At 39.7% G+C, this 21,246-nt stretch overlaps 1 protein-coding gene across 2 annotated transcripts; it reads right to left on the reverse strand.

The window, feature by feature from the left end:
* Positions 1-4,131: 4,131 nt before the first annotated feature.
* Positions 4,132-21,237, reverse strand: TRMT10C (tRNA methyltransferase 10C, mitochondrial RNase P subunit). 2 transcript variants are annotated; one of them, XM_053707561.1, is made up of 2 exons: positions 21,124-21,237; positions 4,132-5,795 (listed from the first exon to the last, which is right to left on the reverse strand). In XM_053707561.1, exon 2 carries the CDS (start codon positions 5,770-5,772, stop codon positions 4,501-4,503), a length of 1,272 nt encoding a protein of 423 aa, XP_053563536.1. In that variant the 5' UTR covers positions 5,773-5,795; positions 21,124-21,237; the 3' UTR covers positions 4,132-4,500. The 2 variants fall into 2 exon arrangements, with proteins under 2 accessions (XP_053563536.1, XP_053563537.1); XM_053707562.1 differs by lacking the exon at positions 21,124-21,237 and adding an exon at positions 19,744-19,853.
* Between the last annotated feature and the right edge of the window lie 9 nt (positions 21,238-21,246).

Consider the following 21,246-nt stretch of genomic DNA (forward strand, 5'->3'; position numbering starts at 1 on the left):
CTTATCTTCACCATACCAGGTTCACCGATCGATCCAGAAGAGCTCCTCCGATGTCCTGATCCAAGCCCAAGCGGGGGGCTGAAGATGTCCATGATCCGGCTGAAGTCATCATCCAAGCGGGAGCTGAAGAGGTCCATGATCCGGCTGAAGTCTTCTATCAACGGCATCTTCAATCTTCTTTCTACCGGATCCATCTTGCAGACCTCCGACGCGGAACATCCTGCTGGCCCGACGGACTACCGACGAATGAAGGCTCCTTTAAGGGACGTCAACCAAGATGGCGTCCCTCGAATTCTGATTGGCTGATAGGATTCTATCAGCCAATCGGAATTAAGGTAGGAAAATTCTGATTGGCTGATGGAATCAGCCAATCAGAATCAAGTTCAATCCGATTGGCTGATCCGATCAGCCAATCAGATTGAGCTCGCATTCTATTGGCTGTTCCGATCAGCTGCGAGCTCAATCTGATTGGCTGATCGAATCGGCCAATCGGATTGAACTTGATTCCGATTGGCTGATTCCATCAGCCAATCAGAATTTTCCTACCTTAATTCCGATTGGCTGATAGAATCCTATCAGCCAATCTGAATTCGAGGGACGCCATCTTGGATGACGTCCCTTAAAGGAGCCTTCATTCGTCGGTAGTCCGTCGGGCCAGCAGGATGTTCCGCGTCGGAGGTCTGCAAGATGGATCCGGAAGAAAGAAGATATGATAGAAGACTCAAGCCGGATCATGGACCTCTTCAGCTCCCGCTTGGATGATGACTTCAGCCGGATCATGGACATCTTCAGCCCCCGCTTGGGCTTGGATCAGGACATCGGAGGAGCTCTTCTGGATCGATCGGTGAACCTGGTATGGTGAAGATAAGGTAGGAAGATCTTCAGGGGCTTAGTGTTAGGTTTATTTAAGGGGGGTTTGGGTTAGATTAGGGGTATATGGGTGGTGGGTTGTAATGTTGGGGGGGGGTATTGTATGTGTTTTTTTTACAGGCAAAAGAGCTGAATTCTTTGTTGCATGCCCCGCAAAGGGCCCTGTTCAGGGCTGGTAAGGTAAAAGAGCTTTGAACTTTAGTAATTTAGAATAGGGTAGGGCATTTTTTTTATTTTGGGGATCTTTGTTATTTTATTAGGGGGCTTAGAGTAGGTGTAATTAGTTTAAAATTGTTGTAATATTTTTCTGATGTTTGTAAATATTTTTTTATTTTTTGTAACTTAGTTCTTTTTTTATTTTTTGTACTTTAGTTAGTTTATTTCATTGTATTTATTTGTAGATATTGTATTTAATTTATTGATAGTGTAGTGTTAGGTTTAATTGTAACTTAGGTTAGGATTTATTTTACAGGTAATTTTGTAATTATTTTAACTATTTTAGCTATTGTACCTGGTTAAAATAAATACAAAGTTACCTGTAAAATAAATATAAATCCTAAAATAGCTATAATATAAATATAATTTATATTGTAGCTATATTAGGATTTATTTTACAGGTAAGTATTTAGCTTTAAATAGGAATAATTTATTTAATAAGAGTTAATTAATTTCGTTAGATTTAAATTATATTTAACTTAGGGGGGTGTTAGTGTTAGGGTTAGACTTTAGGGTTAGCTTTAGGGGTTAATACGTTTATTAGAATAGCGGTGAGCTCCAGTCGGCAGATTAGGGGTTAATGTTTGAAGTTAGGTGTCGGCGATGTTAGGGAGGGCAGATTAGGGGTTAATACTATTTATTATAGGGTTAGTGAGGCGGATTAGGGGTTAATAACTTTATTATAATAGCGGTGTGGTCCACTCGGCAGATTAGGGGTTAATAAGTGTAGGTAGGTGGAGGCGACGTTGTGGGGGGCAAATTTGGGGTTAATAAATATAATATAGGGGTCGGCTGTGTTAGGGGCAGCAGATTAGGGGTACATAAGGATAACGTAAATAGCGGCGCTTTGCGGTCGGCAGATTAGGGGTTAATTATTGTAGGTAGCTGGCGGCGACGTTGTGGGGGGCAGGTTAGGGGTTAATAAATATAATACAGGGGTCGGCGGTGTTAGGGGCAGCAGATTAGGGGTACATAAGGATAACGTAGGTGGCGGTCGGCAGATTAGGGGTTAAAAAAATTTAATCGAGTGGCGGCGATGTGGGGGGACCTCGGTTTAGGGGTACATAGGTAGTTTATGGGTGTTAGTGTACTTTAGAGCACAGTAGTTAAGAGCCTTATAAACTGGCGTTAGCCCAGAAAGCTCTTAACTACTGACTTTTTTCTGCGGCTGGAGTTTTGTCGTTAGATTTCTAACGCTCACTTCAGACACGACTCTAAATACCGGAGTTAGAAAGATCCCATTGAAAAGATAGGATACGCAATTGACGTAAGGGGATCTGCGGTAAAAGTTGCGACTGAAAAGTGAGCGTTAGACTCTTTCCTGACTGACTCCAAATACCGGCGGTAGCCTAAAACCAGCGTTAGGAGCCTCTAACGCTGGTTTTCACGGCTACCGCCAAACTCTAAATCTAGGCCTAAGTCAGGAAAACTATGTTTATCCTTTCTCTTCTGTTTCCCAGAGATAGGTAGGACACTCAGGGCAGACACTGCCGATTGTAGCTGCACAGTAAAGTCCGTGGGAAAAAGGCCCCCTCCAGATGGAGAATTAGCTGTGCCACGGGGAACTGCATGTAAAGTGGTTTGAGTAGACAGAGCAGAAATCTCTCGGGTCATTGAATCCTGAGATGGCTCAGAGGGACTAATTGCGCTATGGGTATTGGCAGATTTAGCTCCCTTCTTAGACTTTAAAACAGTGCTTAGGCATTTGGAACAAAATTGGGCAGGCGGGCAAACCACAGCCTCCTCACAATATAAACAGGTATTATAACATAGTATCAAAGTCCTCCATAGCTTTGGTATGTAATTCTACAGATGGGATAAAAAAAAAAGTTACAAAAAAACAAACATTTTTAATATAAACAGGCAACTTTACAATCCCAATGGCTGAGGCACTCACCACCTCCTAGACCAAGACAAATGATCAGTGAAACGCTCTCCTCAGGAGTGCTGTCTGCAGCAGGATCGCAAGGAAGTGAAAGAGGCCGCACCCGGTCACGTGGTGCGCAAGACAGGACTTCCCCTGCTATGCAAAAGAGTGTTAAGCTAAAATGAGCTGTGCGACACTCAAAAATGAAAGTGAAATCTGTCTGTTCCCAAGCCAAAAGTACACAGTCTTATGAGCTCAAAAACGTAAGTGAAACCCGTCTGTTCCCAAGCCAAAAGCACACAGTCTTATGAGCCCAAACCTAAAGCAGAACATAAAAATCCCCATAACTGTTCCCAATAATCTCCCTAAAGGAGATATTAACCCTTGATCCTATTGAGGAATAGAGAGTCCCGGCTATAACAATAAAGCGGACTTACCCTCTAGGATCCATGCTGTGGAACAGATACAGCCTCTCAAGTGTGACAGCCTTGTAGCGACGCTCTGACAGGGACCTGAGTGATTAAAAGCAAGCATTGAAACTAGTCAACACTGATTGCTCAGGAGTTGTTAGCTAACAGCCTGGATGGTTTCGCAGAAAAACTTTCTTTGCATCTCCAGGACTCTAACTTTAATCAATACTCTCACTGAGAGGTTTATATGAATACTTAAAACTCTAGTCCTCTGTTGAAGAGAACAATACCCATTACAGGACTATCCAAATAGTCTGACACTTCTCTGCCACCTCCTCTAGTGACAAAATGCAAAGAATGACTGGGAGGATATGGGAAGTAGGAGGGATATTTAAGCCTTTGGCTGGGGTGTCTTTGCCTCCTCCTGGTGGCTAGGTGTTGTATTTCCCAACAGTAAGGAATGTAGTCATGGACTCTCCCTGCCTAATGGAAAGAAATGAAAACCGTTACAGCCATGAATATACAGCATCTTGCTAGATAATTGAAAACAAATCCATATTTCAGAATGAATAAGCTTTAGATTATAATTTGTCTTAAATAAAAACTATATTTAGACATTTCTTTCCTAAAAAAAAATGCATTTTATTTAAAAAATCCTATTTAAATAATAATAAAAAATTATTTTCATCAACCCTGTGTTTGACAAGTGTCACCAGTAAGGGTTTACAAATAGGAGGGAAAACAATGGCATGGCAAGCAGAGACCATGTTATTATTAGTTGTGCTCAGCAGTTTAATGTTTCTTTAAACACAGAAATCTACAAATGGCAAGTTTAAAATGGCCATGCTTTTACATCTTCCTGAAGTTTCTCACAGAAAAGTTTTCTAGCTCAACGTAACATTTTTGTCAAATTAAATCTTGTTTATTTCAAGTTCAGTACTAGCTGTGGAAGAGACAACTATTACATTTTTAAAATGCTTGTCCCTTAAAATCAGTGTGCCTTATAAATGTTATAATTCATATGTTTACAATGGGTCCATATGTAATGTACATTTCACTTGAACCAAGAAGAAAAAAACAGTACTTAGATTCATGAATTTATTAGAAACTATGCAGTGCTATTCCTTTTCCCACCATCTATTCTGTGTTGTCTGGTGGGGGGGGGTGTTGCACCTTTTCTGAGTGATTTAAGGTTTTACCAAACTCATACATTTTACTGTGTTTGGATGTTCTTTTCTTTTGAGAATGAGATGGTCCAACAAAACCACTGTGTTTTCTGGTTGGGACATATGACAAGGCTTTTTCCCAGTCTCCTGTGTCCTTTATACACGTCAGAATACGTATCATTTGATCAAGAGTGAGATTTTTAGCACCAACATCCCACTTTAGGTATCTGTCTAGTGGTAGCCGTGCAGTGGCAAGTTTTAGACGCTTGGCATTTGCCAACGATACTCCTGTCTGTTGACACTTATCAACTAGGGAACCTACAATGTATACTTTATTGTGGTCAAATGTTTTTAGTTCATTTGGAGAATCTGCTGTTAAGTAGATAAGATGATCTCTTGGAAACAAATCTACATGGGATTTGTCAGTAGCAGTGATTAAAATATTCTCAAAAGCTCCATTGTATCGCTTCACCAGCTCTTTATGGTATGGGCCATCAGCCTGAAGATTACAAAAGTATATGTGAAAAGGATCAGCAGCTCTTCTGTTCCAACCCTCAGACTCCATGAGCTGATTCACAGTATTTTGTAATTCAATACGTGACATATAATTTTCATAAGCCATATCAAAAATTAAAGGTTGCCCAAATAGCATTGCTTGCGCAGCTCTCCAACGCTGAAGGTTATCCATAGATCTCTCCCAGAACTGCAAGAATAAAGTATTCTTAATTTCATTTTTCTCTTCCTTTTCTTCTGAATCATAGAAATCGTTTACAGTGGACTTCCTATTTTCAGATTTTTTCTCTTTCTTTTTTTTCTTTAAAATTTCCTTTAGTGAAAGAAATTTTAAGTACTTTTTCCGTGAACTTTTGGTAGAAAGCTCATTTAGGACTTTTAGCTGCTCTGCAGTTATTACCTCAGGTACAGCTCTGCCTGCCAGTCTCCACATCTCTACCAGCTCCCGCATTCCAGAGAGCGATGAATCCTCTTGGCTTTCTAACTCTTGTTCATTTTTATTGTCTTGTGGACTGGATCTCATAACAGTTTTCCACTCTTCCAGATCTAACTTTTCTTTGGGGTCTATGTTGAGACCTTCTTCTTTCCTTAGATGGTGGGACAGATTTAAAGTCCTACATTGTGAGAATGTTTTAAGATTTTTTAAGAACAATCTGGTGCATCTTTCTTGTGCCAAAGTGTGAAATGCAGGAAATCTTAAAGTTCTCAGGATTGTGTTAAAGAATGCCATTTTTGCAAAAACTTTCCAGGCATCTGTAAAAAACAAAACAAAAACAAATTGCATATCAATCTCACCCAGACTTTTGAAAACTTATAAACAGGTACATTAGGCCTTTCAGTGAATAGTTATCTCCTGCAGGTGGAAAATGGTTTACAACCAGTAGATATCTATTTTCTTTCCTATCAGAAAGACAACCAAAATACATAAAGTTAGCTTTGGACCAACAGCACATTTTGGAAGGACACCATTCCATGTAAGGTGTGCACGTCTTTTTCAAAGAGAGTGCACAGGTTAAGATTAGGAGTATTTTGTTTTTTATTATTGGAATGTTTAATTTTAAATGGTGGCATTCCGGTGGACAGAGCACTACCTGGAGTGGCTATTTAGCTCGGGAGTTAGAGTCAGGAACTTTTTTACTGCACCTGAGAGTACAGAGGGACACAGCAGTAACGTAAGTAGGCTTTTACTTTAGAGCGCAAACACCAGTTACACTTTTCTTTATTAACCAGTTTTGCACATGGTGCTTTGCTCTTACAGCACCTCTGTGTTTAGCATTAGTTCCGGTTTCATGGTTCTATCCCATATCGTTTTCACTGTGTTCTACTGGTGCTCTGAGCTCTCTCCTTAAATCATTACTACACATGTACACTGCTATCCTCTGTAAAAATAGTATAAAGCTGGCTTCCTGGGATCTCTCCACCTTGCCTCATGTCAGCTTAGACATGCAACCACTACCATCACACAAAATAACTAACCAGGGAGGACTTAGTGCAATAAAATAAAGTTGCTGATAAAGTTACGCTGTCTGCCTCCCCTTCTCCCAGTCTGACCAGATAAGACCCCCTTCCTCCTGCTAATTAGGGTCACAGAGCTTTGCAGTAACTTCCGCTGTTCAGTATTATTTTAACCCTTAGCTACCAGAGATATTTGTAACCATATACACCTGAAAAGGAATATTATGTTGTTTTTCTAGAATGATTTTCAAGGGCTGGCAGGATAAAAAATTTTTTGAAGGGGTGCAGGGGGGAGCTTGTATCAGTGTGTGATGTAATTTTTGTTTTCAATATTTAGTGTTTCTCAAGATTGTGTCTTTATAATAAATCACAGTTATTCCTATTTGTTATCATTTATGTTCCAGAACTGACCCATAACCTAGGGATTTGTTATGCTGTGAGAACTCTGTTCTGCTGACAGTTCCACTATTTTTCCTGCTCTACTTATGTTCACCTCAAACTTGACGGACTCTGCTCACTGATAGCTCAGACATGCCACTCAAACTGTGTTTTCTGATGGTCTCGGATATCACAAATTCTCTCAATATAAAGGCACTTTGTACAGTTCCTGATAATTACCCTGCCTACCTTCCTTGCTCTGACCAGAGTTGTTGTATATAATATATATAATATATAAATGTGTGTCTCCCCTCTTAGTATGAAAGGGGAGTTGATGTGAATTGTGAATATGTAAACATTTGGATCCAAGGGCGGCTCACAGAGCAGAAGTAGTAATATGCCACTATACCAGATTAGGAGAATTTAGCTTTCAGAACAAGCCTTGTTGCAACAGCCACCTGCTAATCAGTGGATGTTTTGTGAAATCCATTTACTATTTTACCTGAATGTTGAACCTTGCAACTCTAAAAGATCTTGCTTGATGTTTACAGAAAAAGAGCAGTGATAAAAAGTGAAATAAAGAAATATTAAATAAAAACATATAAAAAAAAATAAAAAAAAGGAAAAAACAAATTATGCTTACCTGATAATTTCCCTTTCTTCTGATGGTCCAAAGCTGCATTCATTACTTTTGTTAATTAAGAACCTGGCCACTAGGAGGAGGCAAAGACACCCCAGCCAAAGGGGTGTCTTTTTTCATTCGTGATTCAGATAGAGTATGCAATTTTAAGCAACTTTCGAATTTACTCCTATTATCAAATTTTCTTCATTCCTCTTGGTATCTTTATTTGAAATGCAAGAATGTAAGTTTAGATGATGGCCCATTTTGAGTTGTTGCCGATTGGTGGATAAATTCATCCACCAATAAAAAAGTGATGACCACAGTTCTGAACCAAAAAAAAAAAAAAAAAAAAAGCTTAGATGCCTTATTTTTCAAATAAAGACAGCAAGAGAATAAAGAAAAATTAATAGGAGTAAATTAGAAAGTTGCTTAAAATTGCACTCTCTATATGAATCACAAAAGAAATAAATTGGGTTCAGTGTCCCTTTAAATACTCCTCCTACTCCCCTCATCCTCCAGTCATTCTGCTGAGGAACAAGGAACAGTAGAAGAAATATCAGTGTGAAAAGGTGCCAGAAGAATATAAAGACGCCCCACATAACATTACGGATGGGGAGAAAAAGGAAATCATCAGGTAAGCATAATTTATGTTTTTCTTCTTAAATGGAGAGAGTCCACAGCTGCATTCATTACTTTTGGGAAACAATACCCAAGCTATAGAGGACACTGAATGCCAAGACGTGAGGGTACAATAGGCGGCCCATACTAAGAGCATCAGGCCTGAACCTCTACCTAAATAAAAAATCCCGCTTCATCCGAAGCAGAGAAAAAAAATTCAAAGGAAAAGCACCAGAGACACTGACTCGCAGCCAGTCCAGAGCCAAACTAGAGACCGCAAAACGGACTCTACTGAGTCAACAGTCCTCCAAGAGACTCCGTCGCCCAAAAGACGCCCCCCACTCACCCCTCACAAATGAAGGGTAAAGCAGCCGAAATCCCCAAGGGGAACAAGGCAAAGGAGGACCGAGGAAACCAAAAGGTCCCTTAATACAAAAACCTCCAAGAAAGGGCCTAGCATACGAGACCCAAATGAACCCAAACAGGGAAGGAGGCCATGCCTATACCAGGTGAAACCCGGGATAAAACTGGGCACGGAGACCAAAAGACGTCTCACCAACATTCTGCAAGCAAGGAACGCAACTAAAGAGGCAAAATCCTTCAAGCGCCTGCCCTAGAATACCAAAGTATTCGACCATAAAAGAGCGTGTAACAGACCCAGGTGAAACCTCAAGTTCAAGAACACAGAGTCCCTAACAGGATGACACACAGGAAGCTTGCAAGGAAGAAAAAGCAGTCATCAAACCGCATAAAACAGCCTCCGACAGAGGGCACGCTCCAGGCAACCTAAGCCGCCAGACCGACACACAGGTCCCTAAAAAGGGGAACACAAAGCCTCCATCAATGCCCCCCGAGGAGAGAATACCCTCAGAACCCAAAGGAAGAGGAAACCGTCTCCTGTCAAAGGAGCAAGGAAAAACCATCTCCTAGCAGACTGAGCTTTCAGAATAGACTCAGCAAGCCCACACATCCCAAAGGATACTGTGACCCATAAACCGCTCGGGCATCCTGACCTGCAGACCAAGCAAGGCCACCAATATAAGGGAACAAAAATCCTGAAACTGGAACAGGAACGAGCGGAAAGATGGCAGAGCCATCCCCCCCAGAGTACAAGTACAACCCTACTCTGAAACCAGACAAGGCCATAGACCTAAGGATCTATCAAACAGGCCCCACAGTCTGACATGGAACCAACAAAGTTCCAGGTGGAACCAAGTCCACCTTCCACTTCCCGACCAGGAGAAGCCTCAAGTAAAGACTCCGTCTCCCTAAGAAGAGAATAACCCCTAAAGAAAAAAGGGAAGAGGCCAGAAGGGCAATAACTGTCTTCAAGGCCCGAAGCCACCAGCTAAACGGGAAGAAAAAATACCCTGCAAATGTCCTAGAGAGGACCCCCTTACAAGTAGCTCGCCCAACAGAGGCACAGCCAACTCATTTGCCTGGAGAGCAGAGAATCCACTGGGACACTGGCAAACTAACAGGGGAATGCAACCCTAAGGCGCACCAGAAACTGGAATCCAGCGCCAGCAGCTGGGTAGAAACCCACATTCTTGAGGCACAAGCCACTCAGCTAACCCCAGATGACATGGGTTACACTGTGGCAAGGAGTAATATATGCTCCGATAAACCGGGCCAACCCTGACATAGGTCCAGTTCCCACCATCGTGGAACATCCCGACCAGCCCTGAGATCCAAAACAACCCATAACTGGGACAGGAGCGAAGCCCCAGAAAGAGGAAGACTCAGGAGAAAAACAGGTCAGAGTACCTAATAGTTCAGGCAACTATACCATAGAACTAAACACCCCGACTTGCCAAAAAAACAGACAAAGGGAATGGAGCATATCCAGAGAATCTGGACAGCGAAGAGAACTCAAAAGCCCCGACCAAAGGAAGGAACTACCCCTAGATAAAGTCCAACTCTCCAAGGAGCAAGGCTAGAAATCAAATGAAGGGACTTCACAAGGCCTTAGGACAACAGAAGGGATACCTCAAGTTCCCAAAACCCTACTAGCAGGGCTAGTCTCCCCATCACCTCCATACAGGCAGAGGACACAGGGGAGAGATAGGTGCTAAATCTTCCCAGCTCCAGGAAACCCTGAGCTAAACAAGTCCCTACAGGGATCAACCAACGTCCGGAACACAGATCCCCAAAAGGAGATCTAACCACCTGAAGACAATGGAAGAAAACCCTGACTCAGAACTCAGACAGATACACTAGAAACGGCTTACACACACCCACTTAAGGTGCCAAATCTGCAACAGGTTTCAAATAGAAAACCTTCCGCATGCTGTACAGCTATCCTACAAGCTGTTGGATCAGGCCCCAATAGGACCACCCAGAAGCCTAAAACTGAAGGCCAAACCACTCAACCAGTGGTACCGGGGCGCCCAAAAGGCTGCGTCATTTCCAAAGGCCTCAAAGTTCCAACCACGAGCCCATAAACATCACACATAAGCAGGTACAAACATGATTATAAACCCCCCTGTTCAATAACCCCCCTCAGGAGATATTAACCCTCGATTTTTAGACCCGCAAGGTGTTGTAGCCTCCCGGAATAAACATTCACATTACATTGACGAAAAAGTAAAAAATGAAACGATCTTACCGGAATCTACGCCGTGGCATAGGAACACAGCCTTTCAAGTGTGACGAATAGTGGCATCGCCTCCGCCATGGACTTGAGAGAAGAAAGCAGGCAGCGGAGCAACGTTAATATGAGTCAGGATGGTTTCGCTAAAAGACTCTCCCTGCATCTCCGGACTCTAACTTTCATCCAAGCCCTCACTGAGAGACTGACAGGACTACTGTCCCATGCCGAAGAGTACTACACTCCATAGGAGACAAAAAACAAAAATTAAAAATTCTGACACGTCTCTGCCAACCTCCTGGGACGAAAGGCAAAGAATGACTGGGGGATGAGGGGAGTGGGTGGAATATTAAAGCCTTTGGCTGGGGTGTCTTTGCCTCCTCCTGGTGGCCAGGTTCTTAATTCCCAAAAGTAATGAATGCAGCTGTGGACTCTTTCCATTTAAGAAGAAAAATTCCAATAAAATACTGCCATTCCTCGGCTGTGTGTGGGAAAAACTGCAGTGTGTTTGAGAGAAAGAAAGAAAGAGTAAGAACGTGTAAGAGAGTTTGTGAGTGAAAGAAAGTGTCAGAGTGAGAGTACCTGGGTATGTGTGAGAAACGTAGTATGTGAGAGTGTGTGTGTGAAAGAGTCTGATAGAGAATGTGTGTGACAAAGTGTATGTGAGTGTGTTTTTGAGTGTGCGTGTGAGAGTCTGATAGAGTGTGTGACAGAGAGAAAGAGTGTAAATCTCTGTGCGAGATTGTTACCTTAAGTGAAAGAAAATTTTTCCTTACCCAAAGACAATTAAAAGGACATGAAACCCAAAAATGTTCTTTCATGATTCAGATAGAGAATACAATTTTAAACAACTTTCTAATTTACTTCTATTATCTAATTAGTTTAATTCTCTTTGTATCATTTGCTGAAGGAGCAGCAATGCACTACTGGTTTCTAACTAAACACATGGGTGAGCCAATGACAATCTGTGTATATATATATATATATATATATATATTATATATATATATATATATATATATATATATACACATCCACCAATCAGCAGCGAGAACCTAGGTTCTTTGCTGCTCCTGAGCTTGCCTAGATAAATCTTTCAGCAAAGAATAACAAGAGAAGGAAGCAAATTAAATAATAAAAGTAAATTGGAAAGTTGTTTAAAATTGTATCATCTATCCGAATCATGGAAAAAAAAATTGTGTTTCATGTCCCTATAAGTATAGTACAACAGGCATCCATTACAGTCGCTAGCTTTATATTTTTCAAACTTGTCAAGAAATAAAATAATTTTATATTGAAAATCGCTGTTTCATCGCTTCCTCTGCCCCCTGCTCTCTTTCTGGTTTCTAACTGATAGATGTAATAGCGGTCCCACCCGCTCAATATGTCATTAGCCGTGCTCGTTCTCCTATTTTTTGGCGCATGCGCATTGATAAGAGATACACTACGATTTCCTGCAGCGGTTCAAATGCGCATGCGTCAATTGTGAACGCGCATCCGATAATGGAGTAAAATTCAAATTTACAAAAAAATCATGAATGAAAGTGCTACTGATTTAATATGGATTTATGTAAACATTGATTGCGGGCTTCTCAACTTTACTTTCACATCATCTTCAAGTTTCAATATATCTTCAAGTTTCGCTACATTAAAGAATAAAAGTGCACACACAATTTACTCACTTGGTAAAAAAAAAAAAAAATATCGCACAGGCAAACATTTGTGCGCACACTGCTCAAAATAATTGGAGGGAAAATTGCTAAACTGTGAAGCCCAAGCTTGGCAATGCATTGTCAATTCAAAGCTGAACTATAGTTATGTTAAAAGGGACAGTCTAGTCAAAATTAAACTTTCATGATTCAGGATAGGGCATGCAATTTTAAACAGCTTTCCAATTTACTTTTTTTCATCAAATTTGCTTTGTTCTCTTGGTATTCTTTGTTAAAAGCTAAACCTAGGTAGGTTCATATGCTAATTCCTAAGCCCTTGATTGCCCCCTTTTATCTAAGTGCATTTTGACAGTTTTTCACATCTAGACAGCGCTAGTTCATGTCTACCATATAGATAGCATTGTGCTCACTCCCATTGAGTTATTTATGAGTCAGCACTGATTGGCTAAATTGTAAGTTTATCAAAAGAAATTAAATAAGGGCCAATCTGCAGAGGCTTAGCTACAAGGTAATCACAGAGGTGAAAATCATATTAATATAACTTTATTGGTTATGCAACACTGGAGAATGGGATTATCTTTCTTTTTAAACAATAACAAGACTGTCATATAAGTTTTTTAAATATTGAAGATACAAGTGCAAATGTTTAGTTTCTACAAAGTCATAGATGCCATGTTTGAACCTCGGGTTTTAACTTCTATCTCTCTTTATCTGGGTACAATTAGAGATAGATATGATCTAAGCAATATAATAGAGTGTGCAAACAAGGCCCTAACAAGTCATCAGTAGGAGATAGACATAAGTGGAAAACCTAGCTTCAAACATGGTGGTACCCATTATTAATAGAAAGTCAGTGGAATTAAGAAAACCAACAATTTTCAAAGTTAAATTACAGGAAATAGGGGACAAAATAAATAATGAAACTATATGGTCAATTTTTGTTTACTAAACAATCATTTTATATTACAAACTATTTATTGACCCTTTAATTATGCATAGTATAACAACTTTGCTATATACTTTAATTAGATATTTTGCCCGCATTTCCTTTAATTTAAGTTGGAAAATTGTGTGTTTTTCACTATCAAGAATTGAAAAAGAGCACATCAGACTTTACAAGCCTAACCCTACTACACATCTGTCCCTAATGGGCCTCAGCAGTGATGATAAGAAACTGCAAAACACGGGAGAGGTTGCTAACAAAGTAACAGTGACATGTCTTGTCTACTCCAGTAATAAGTATGCATTGGGTTCTCTATATAGGACAAGCTGTAGGGGAGTTTGACAACTGAAAAACTGCTGCAAACAAGGTATTAATGCATTTTAAAAAAAATAGCACTCATCTAGTATGTGATTTTAGTTCAAGACTGCAGAACCTTGTAATTACAGTGTTTGCTGTCCATTTGTAGGTATTAAACACTTATTTAGAAAGGGGTAGTAAGGCAAAAAAATGATATGTTTTTAACATATATTCTCACAGACAAAAATTCCTAGATATTTGTGTGGAAGATAAAGCCTAGCATATAATTAGGCAAGGGAGTCATAGCAAACCATTTTTTTTTTTTACTTTTATTTATAACCAACAGAGGGTACAATAATATACAGCGTATCATCAGCACACCTCACAGGGTGTGGCAGGAAATTAAAAAAGTAGAAATTGATAAGACAATAAGAAGATGTAGCAATATACATTGTCTGATATATGAAAAATGTAATGGTTACAAATGTAATGAAAACGTTGGGATTTTTTCCACGGATTGAATAGCAGTCCAGGATACAGTTGTATGTACCACAATGTTGGGATCTTATTATTTAACCCTTTAAGGAGACAGCTTTCTGTTTGCTCAATTGTTTTATGACGGAAAAATTCCGTCTTATGTCCTTAAGAGGTTAATGTACTAACCTAAACCAGGTATAATTAAACTAAACAAATATTACAAATTATAAAAATAAAAACCCAAACAAAAACCCTAAAAGGCAAACAAAATGAAGTGATATATGATAGCCAATTTTATATGAAAATTATTCTGGGGCTGGGCATGTATGGCAGTCTGAGCATATTTTCCAAATCTTCTGTTATAAAGGGATTAGACTTATTGTGGTCATAAGGTATAGGTTAGCCAAGTGAGGTATTGGGGAGTTTTCCTGACGCCGCCAATTCATAAAATACAATGGCATGCTGTGTGTTATCCGTGTGGGTTCACACAATATTAATATTATATGCGGGCTGTACTGGAAGAATGGTTTGTAAGCTGAGGCACCTAAGAAAGTCGTGAATTCAAAAAGGTATCTAGACTAGACCCGTACTAGTACAAAGTGCCTGCTATAGATCTGCCAGGGACCACCAAGTTAGTGGATGCTGAGCGTGTATCCCCGGGAGCTATTAATCGGCCTTGTAGGGTTAAGCAATTGTGGTATGAGGGCAGTACTAAGAAAGTAATTTGTAAAATGAGGCATTTGCTATATGTTCCTTTCAGATGGAGGGCCTAAAGTCTTCTAAGATACTGTGCTACACGAAATTTCCATTAAACATGTATGAGGAGGACATTAGTCTAAAGATATTCAAAATAGCATTTACAAGTACAATGCATAAGTTATAAATCTACCCAGGCTTAAGTTTGATAGGAGTTTACATATTTTAAATAAATATTGAAACATTAGTCTAGCTCGGGGTGCGGCTATGAAAAGACAATAAAATACATGTAATGTCTAAATGAGCAAAAGTTAGAATGTTATATTACATAGACAGCATATATGCTCAGAATTAAATGATCTCTTAGCTAGAAAAGAGAACCAATGGATTTCCGGTTAATAGCATTAATCCAACACAGAAACAAAATGTTATAAATTGATGGCAGAATAATAGATTACCTAGAACATCATTCCCAGCATGAGCTGTTGCAAATAAACAAATGTAATAAACAAACAATGAATAAAAGCCAACAGGGCTAAAAACTAACAGTAAACAGTCTCTAGTATAGATCCTTCCAGATTTCTCAGAATGTCAGCTATAATATTAGATGTTAATCTACCAAGTGGCAAGGGTATTTCAATATGCAGCTCACACACGACCCTAGCAATAGATAAATGACCCGACTTCGACACAGGCTGGAGCCTGACATTTATGTCTCAGAAGAACGCAGCTTGCTTGCAGAGGACGGTAACTGTAGGAGCCTCGCACCATTGTATCATGTTGTTTTCTGTTGGAGTGTGTCTTTTTCATGCTAGGGAGCCTGTCCTTATTAAACTGGTAGAATTCACGTGTAGGCATGGCGTGGATCTGTATGTAAAATAACCATGTTGGTTTACCCTTGCATTGACAGGCAAGTGCTCTGTTTCAAAAAATTCCCACTTGGCCAGTACGAAGCAGTCTGGGTTGTGACTTCTTCTTTGCGACTTAGTCTAAAATCCAGGTCTGGGGCTGTGGACCGACAACCATATTGGCGAGCTCTCCTCTGGTGCTGTAATCGACTCCATGATGGGGTTCAGTGAGGTGATCCTCTGCGGAAACTCTAAAATGTGATCTCCCGATTTAGGCCTTGATCCATTGCATGTAGCTTCAGGGCGAGGTGGAAGTCTGCTTTGGCCTACATCAGGCTGCGTATTAGCTGTCCACGTGGTATCAAGATGGGAATCGTGTTCTGGCAGTTGTCGATATTGAGAGGCTGTTCTAACGGGACACAAGGAGGTTACCAGTAGCTGTATTTTTGTGCTGTGTACAGCATCAAGTCTTGTGGGACACTGTCTCTCAGTTGCCTGAACCGCATCACATAATCTTTCATAACTTATGAACAGCTGCTCAAACGTAGGCAGAAAAATATAGAGTGTATCTGGTTAGCAATGTCCCTTGCTGAGTCCATTACTCAATAATCCCTGGTGGATTTTAGTTTAGTAAATTGACTTTCAGGGAAGAAGAGGTTGAAAGGCTTCTATCCGCTAAAGGTTCCTGGACAGCTTATCTGTCAAGGGAGATGTAGATGGCGTAGAAAAATGGCAAATTTGCAGGTATTAGATGAGGGTTTCTGCAGAGCTAAAACGTTTTGCTGCCATCTTCTAGGTCCGCCCACCGGAAGTCTGCATCCATTTTTTTAAATTATTATTCAACATCTGTTTTTGCACAAACACCCTGAGATAAGCAACAGAGTTTATTGGTCTTAGAGAAAATAAGAATGGCTGCTACCTTTTAGTATGTTTCAAGGATGGCAAGATATTTTGGATTCCTAGAGATTTCTGGTTAAAGGGATATTACACAGTATAAGTAATATAAAATGTTTAATTATGTGTAGTTAAAAAAAACTTTGCAATATACTTTCATTATTTATGTTGTTCCTTTTTCCTGTAATTTCACTCTGAAAATTGTTGGATTTCTTAATTACACTGAGTTTCTATAAAGAAATGTGTGCCATGTTTGAACTTAAGTTGCCCCTTATCTGTTTCCTCTGCTGAAGACTATAAGAAACAGATATAAAACAGACGATAAAAAGAGACTGTCAAAAAAAAGGATTCCACACAGCTTTGTTTGAACAGAGAAATAGAAAATAAGTTCAAACATGGCGGCACCCATTACTTTATAGAATCGAAAAAGTAATTTATAGAAACTATATATACACATGCCCTTGCTTCAGGACACTACAGCAGCCTTGGCTATAAAGGTACAGCCAAGACTAGCTGTCCCTGTCTGTAATGAACATCAGTTTGTACCAGTGGGAGGTTTCAAGAGAGATGAAGGGAGACAGATGGGCAGCACAATAATAGAGGGGGGGGGGGGTCGAGTGGGAGGGAGGGGTAGCACCCTACCTACAGAAAATTAGTATAGAAGAGAGAGGGAGGGGACGTTGCACTACAGAAAAAGCAGCAGATTGGGGAGGGAGACCCCCTACACTACAGAAAAATATATTAATAAATTTTTTAAAAACAAAAAACCTTTCTGAACTGGGTACTGGCAAACAGCTGCCAGTACCTAAAATGGCGGATACCATTAGGAGGGGTAGGGTTAGAGAGCTGTTTGTGAAGGATCAGGGAGGTGGGAGGGTAAGGGGGATACTAAACTGCAAAAAATATATAAAATGAATTTATTAAAAAAAAACAGCACACACAACAAACCCAAAAACTTCATATTGGCAGACTGTCTGCCTGTACTTAAAATGGTGGTCAGGAGTGTGGGAGGTGGGAAGTGTAAGGTGGGAGTGTAATCCATGTATTAAAATACTATTACCCTTGCCAGCTAAGTAACCCCTTCAATGCCGGTATTTTCAGATATGTTGTGCACAGCTGTAATTAGCGGCGTTCTAATTACTAAAAACTAATTGCAAAGCCATGCATGTCTGCTATTTCTAAACAAGAACATTTTACAGCTATTTGTCTTATGACTGCAGTAGTTGTGTGTAAATCATTTCAGTGAGAAACCTAAAGTTTGTGAAAAAGTTAACTTTTTTTTTTTTTTAATTTGATTGCATTTGGTGACAAAACAGCGGCATAAAATATACCAAAATGGGCCTTGTTCAATACCTTGTGTTGTCTACTAAATGTATATATATATAGCAAAAATGCTAGAAATTCTTCTGTATTTTGGGCAAGGAAGGGGTTAAAGTGATGGTAAATCCAAGGATTTACCATAACTAAAAATAAAGTAGACTTTCATTGATCACTTCGTAAAAAGAACGGTGCTAAACTCACCCTTTCTGTGCTGTGGCTCCTCACCGAATTCAGTGTCTCCAGCCGCCCACGGCACATCGCTCTTCTATCAATGAGGTAACATTTTCACCTCTAAACCAATACTACTACTCATCTGACAGTGCTCTGTATGCTAGCACGGCTATTGGTTTAGAGGTGGAAACGTCACCTCAGTGGGAGAGAGCGCTGTGTCATAAGTGATCACTGAAAGTCCACTTTAATTTTTAGTGATGTAAAATGCTTGGATTTACCATCACTTTACAGTGTGTCAGAGTGCAACTCTGATTTTGAGAACCTCTAAGAAATATGAAACAGTGCTCTTTTACAGGCAAAAATATGTTACATCAAAGTAAACATAAAAAGAAAACCTATATTACAAAACAGCAACTTACTTGTATTCTTGCTAAATAACCACTACCAAATTCTCACTGTAGCCACTACTTACAGCTAGATAACAGAGCTTACATGACTTGAGTTCTATTGTCACATGATGTGTTCAGCAAAAGTCCTCTACTAAACATTGGCAATAAACGGATTACAGTTAGATTGGATGTCTCCTAACAACACTACCAATGGAAAAACTGCTACTTTGCCTTCCAGTAGAGACCCAACTTCCCTGTGGGGCTGTCACAGGAAGTAATGGACTCTACACAAATAAAGTATAACAAATAAAAAAAAAAAAAGAGACATAAAAGGTAAAATTCTTTAAAATTATGAATAATATATATTGCAAAGATTTAAGTTAAAGTGATGGTAAATCCTAGCGTTTGTGAAACATTAGGATTTACCAGTGAAACAAATAAAGGAGACTTTCAGTCATTAAGTATAAAATACATGTTGAAAGTTCTGTTATTTGTTTGAAAGGTTTGCTGCACTGAGCTCCTCAGGCAGTCCATGGCAGAATGTTGTGGGCCGGCTGGCGCCAAGCCTGCACGGCTATTTGCTAAGAGGCGGAGACGTCACCTTACAGCAAAATAACGTTCTGCCGTGGGCTACCTGAGGCACTCAGCGAGGCAAACACTTCAGTCAAATAAAGGAGCTTTCAGCATGAAGTATTTTATAGGAAAGTTAAAATTAAACTTGCATGATTCACATAGAACATGTAATTTTAAGACACTTTTAAATTCACTTCTATTTTCAAATGTGCTTCATTCTCTTAGTATCCCTTGTTACTGCTAATTGGTGCCTGCACACATTTGTCTCTTGTGATTGGATAACTAGATGTGTTCAGCTAGCTGCCAGTAATGCAATGCTGCCCCTTCAGCAATGGATACCAAGAGAATGAAGCAAATTTGATAAAAGAAGTAAATTGCTAATTTGTTTAAAATGATATGTTCTATCTGAATCATAAAAGAAAATGTTGTGGTTTACTATCCCTTTAAGTGTAACCCACTGCTTAGTTATTTTTAAAATTACAATAATGAGACAGACTGTTTTGTTTAATTTTAAGATGTTCGTGTGGCTCCAAGTGAGGGATTCCCAGAATAGAAGCAGTGGGACACCTTGTATACAATCCAGGATTTTGATTATGAATCGGAGGTTTGCACCTTGATCTTTCACTCTATTAGAGTTGCAAATGTATACTGAACAATCCATTTTAAAGTGAATGTCAATTTTCAGCAATGAGTGCCCGGTTTTCAGGGGCACTTTCATTGATGAAAATTTTCATTGCACCGGATTTGTAGAAATACTTACCTTTTACTTCTGCAAAGCCAGATCGCCGATCCCAGCCTCATTTCCTCTGTACTGACGTCAGAAATGACAAAACCAGCTTCCTCCAATTATGGCTTGCACCCCAGAGCGTCCATCTCGTGATGCCCGGCTGTGAATGGAGGAAGCCAGTTTAGTCATTGCTGTGGTTGTACAGCAGGAAGAAGGAGGGGGATCATCGATCCGGCTTTGCAGAAGTAAAAGGTAAGTATTTCTACAAATCCGATTCAATGTAAACTTTCATCAATGAAAGTGCCCCTGTTTTTAAAAGTATTTTTAAAAAACGGGCACTCATTGCTGAAAATTGACATTCACTTTAAAGGAAACCATGTTGTAGATATTTTATGAAGGCTTCAGCTTATTATCTATGGGGTGAATGACAGGCCCTGCTCTTGATTGGTTGCACAAGAACAGGGGGGTACAAGAGAGCTCTTGTGCAATCCTAAATTTTGCCGAATGATGCTGCAGCACTGCTGAAAACGTCTGCATGCAGCTTGATACATTTTTCTGTATATGTTTAGAAGTAAATGGATCCAAAAAAGAGGCGTCCTGACATTTACTTTGTCCACCTACATCTCTTTATTTCACTTTATGGTCATGTGGATTTGACTCTGGTTTTTTGTATCAAGCATATATCAAGTCTGAAGTTTATATTTTATAAATGAACACCACGCAATGATTTTTACAAGGAATTTCTCACAATGCACTGCATGTAGTTGCCTAGAGTTGTCAGGGGTAGAGAAAAAAATATAGTACAGTATTACCCAGAGTATTTAAATAAAGTAAATATTATTTTGCAAAAAAAAAAAAACTAATATATATATATATATATATATATATATCTTAGTATGCTGAAAGTTTGAAACTGTATTACTTGTTAGTATTAAAAAGATATCACATGCAAATCTCTTTTGGCAGTTTTTCTAAAGGATTTTTACTTTCTTTTAGTCAGGAATAACATCATATAAACTGTATCTCACGGTCTTTTGTGATCTGCCAATTGCTTATAAAATAAAAATAGTGAACACGCATAAAAGTAGCTACACTACAGGTCGGGGGACATTGCGTGACACGTGTTGTACCTAGGGTAGCAGTTCGGTAAATCTAGGTATCATTTATCATTTGTCGCATCTGAAAACGTAAAATACAGAGGGCAGGTAGCACAAACTACATTAGGATGTGTGTGTGTGTATCTTTTCAAACGCCTGGCTCTTGGAGTGAGCTAATATACAAGGCAGTCATCTTTAGCGGCGAAATTAAATTACAACATTGCAGGTGCCCTATACATGCCCTGCATGATGCCCACCACAGTGCAATGTTACCCTGTAGTCACTGCAGCCCTCCCCGGTACCACTGCGCACTTACACAATATCCAAATCACAAACAGGGTCACTCCTGAATCCGTCACCTAATTTTGTCACCAGAGTGACAACCATAAGCCGAGCCCTGAAACCAACGTGCCAGACCTTGCACTTCCACTTCCGGTGC

The sequence above is a fragment of the Bombina bombina genome, chromosome 3 (assembly GCF_027579735.1).
Source record: "Bombina bombina isolate aBomBom1 chromosome 3, aBomBom1.pri, whole genome shotgun sequence".
NCBI lineage: Eukaryota > Metazoa > Chordata > Amphibia > Anura > Bombinatoridae > Bombina > Bombina bombina.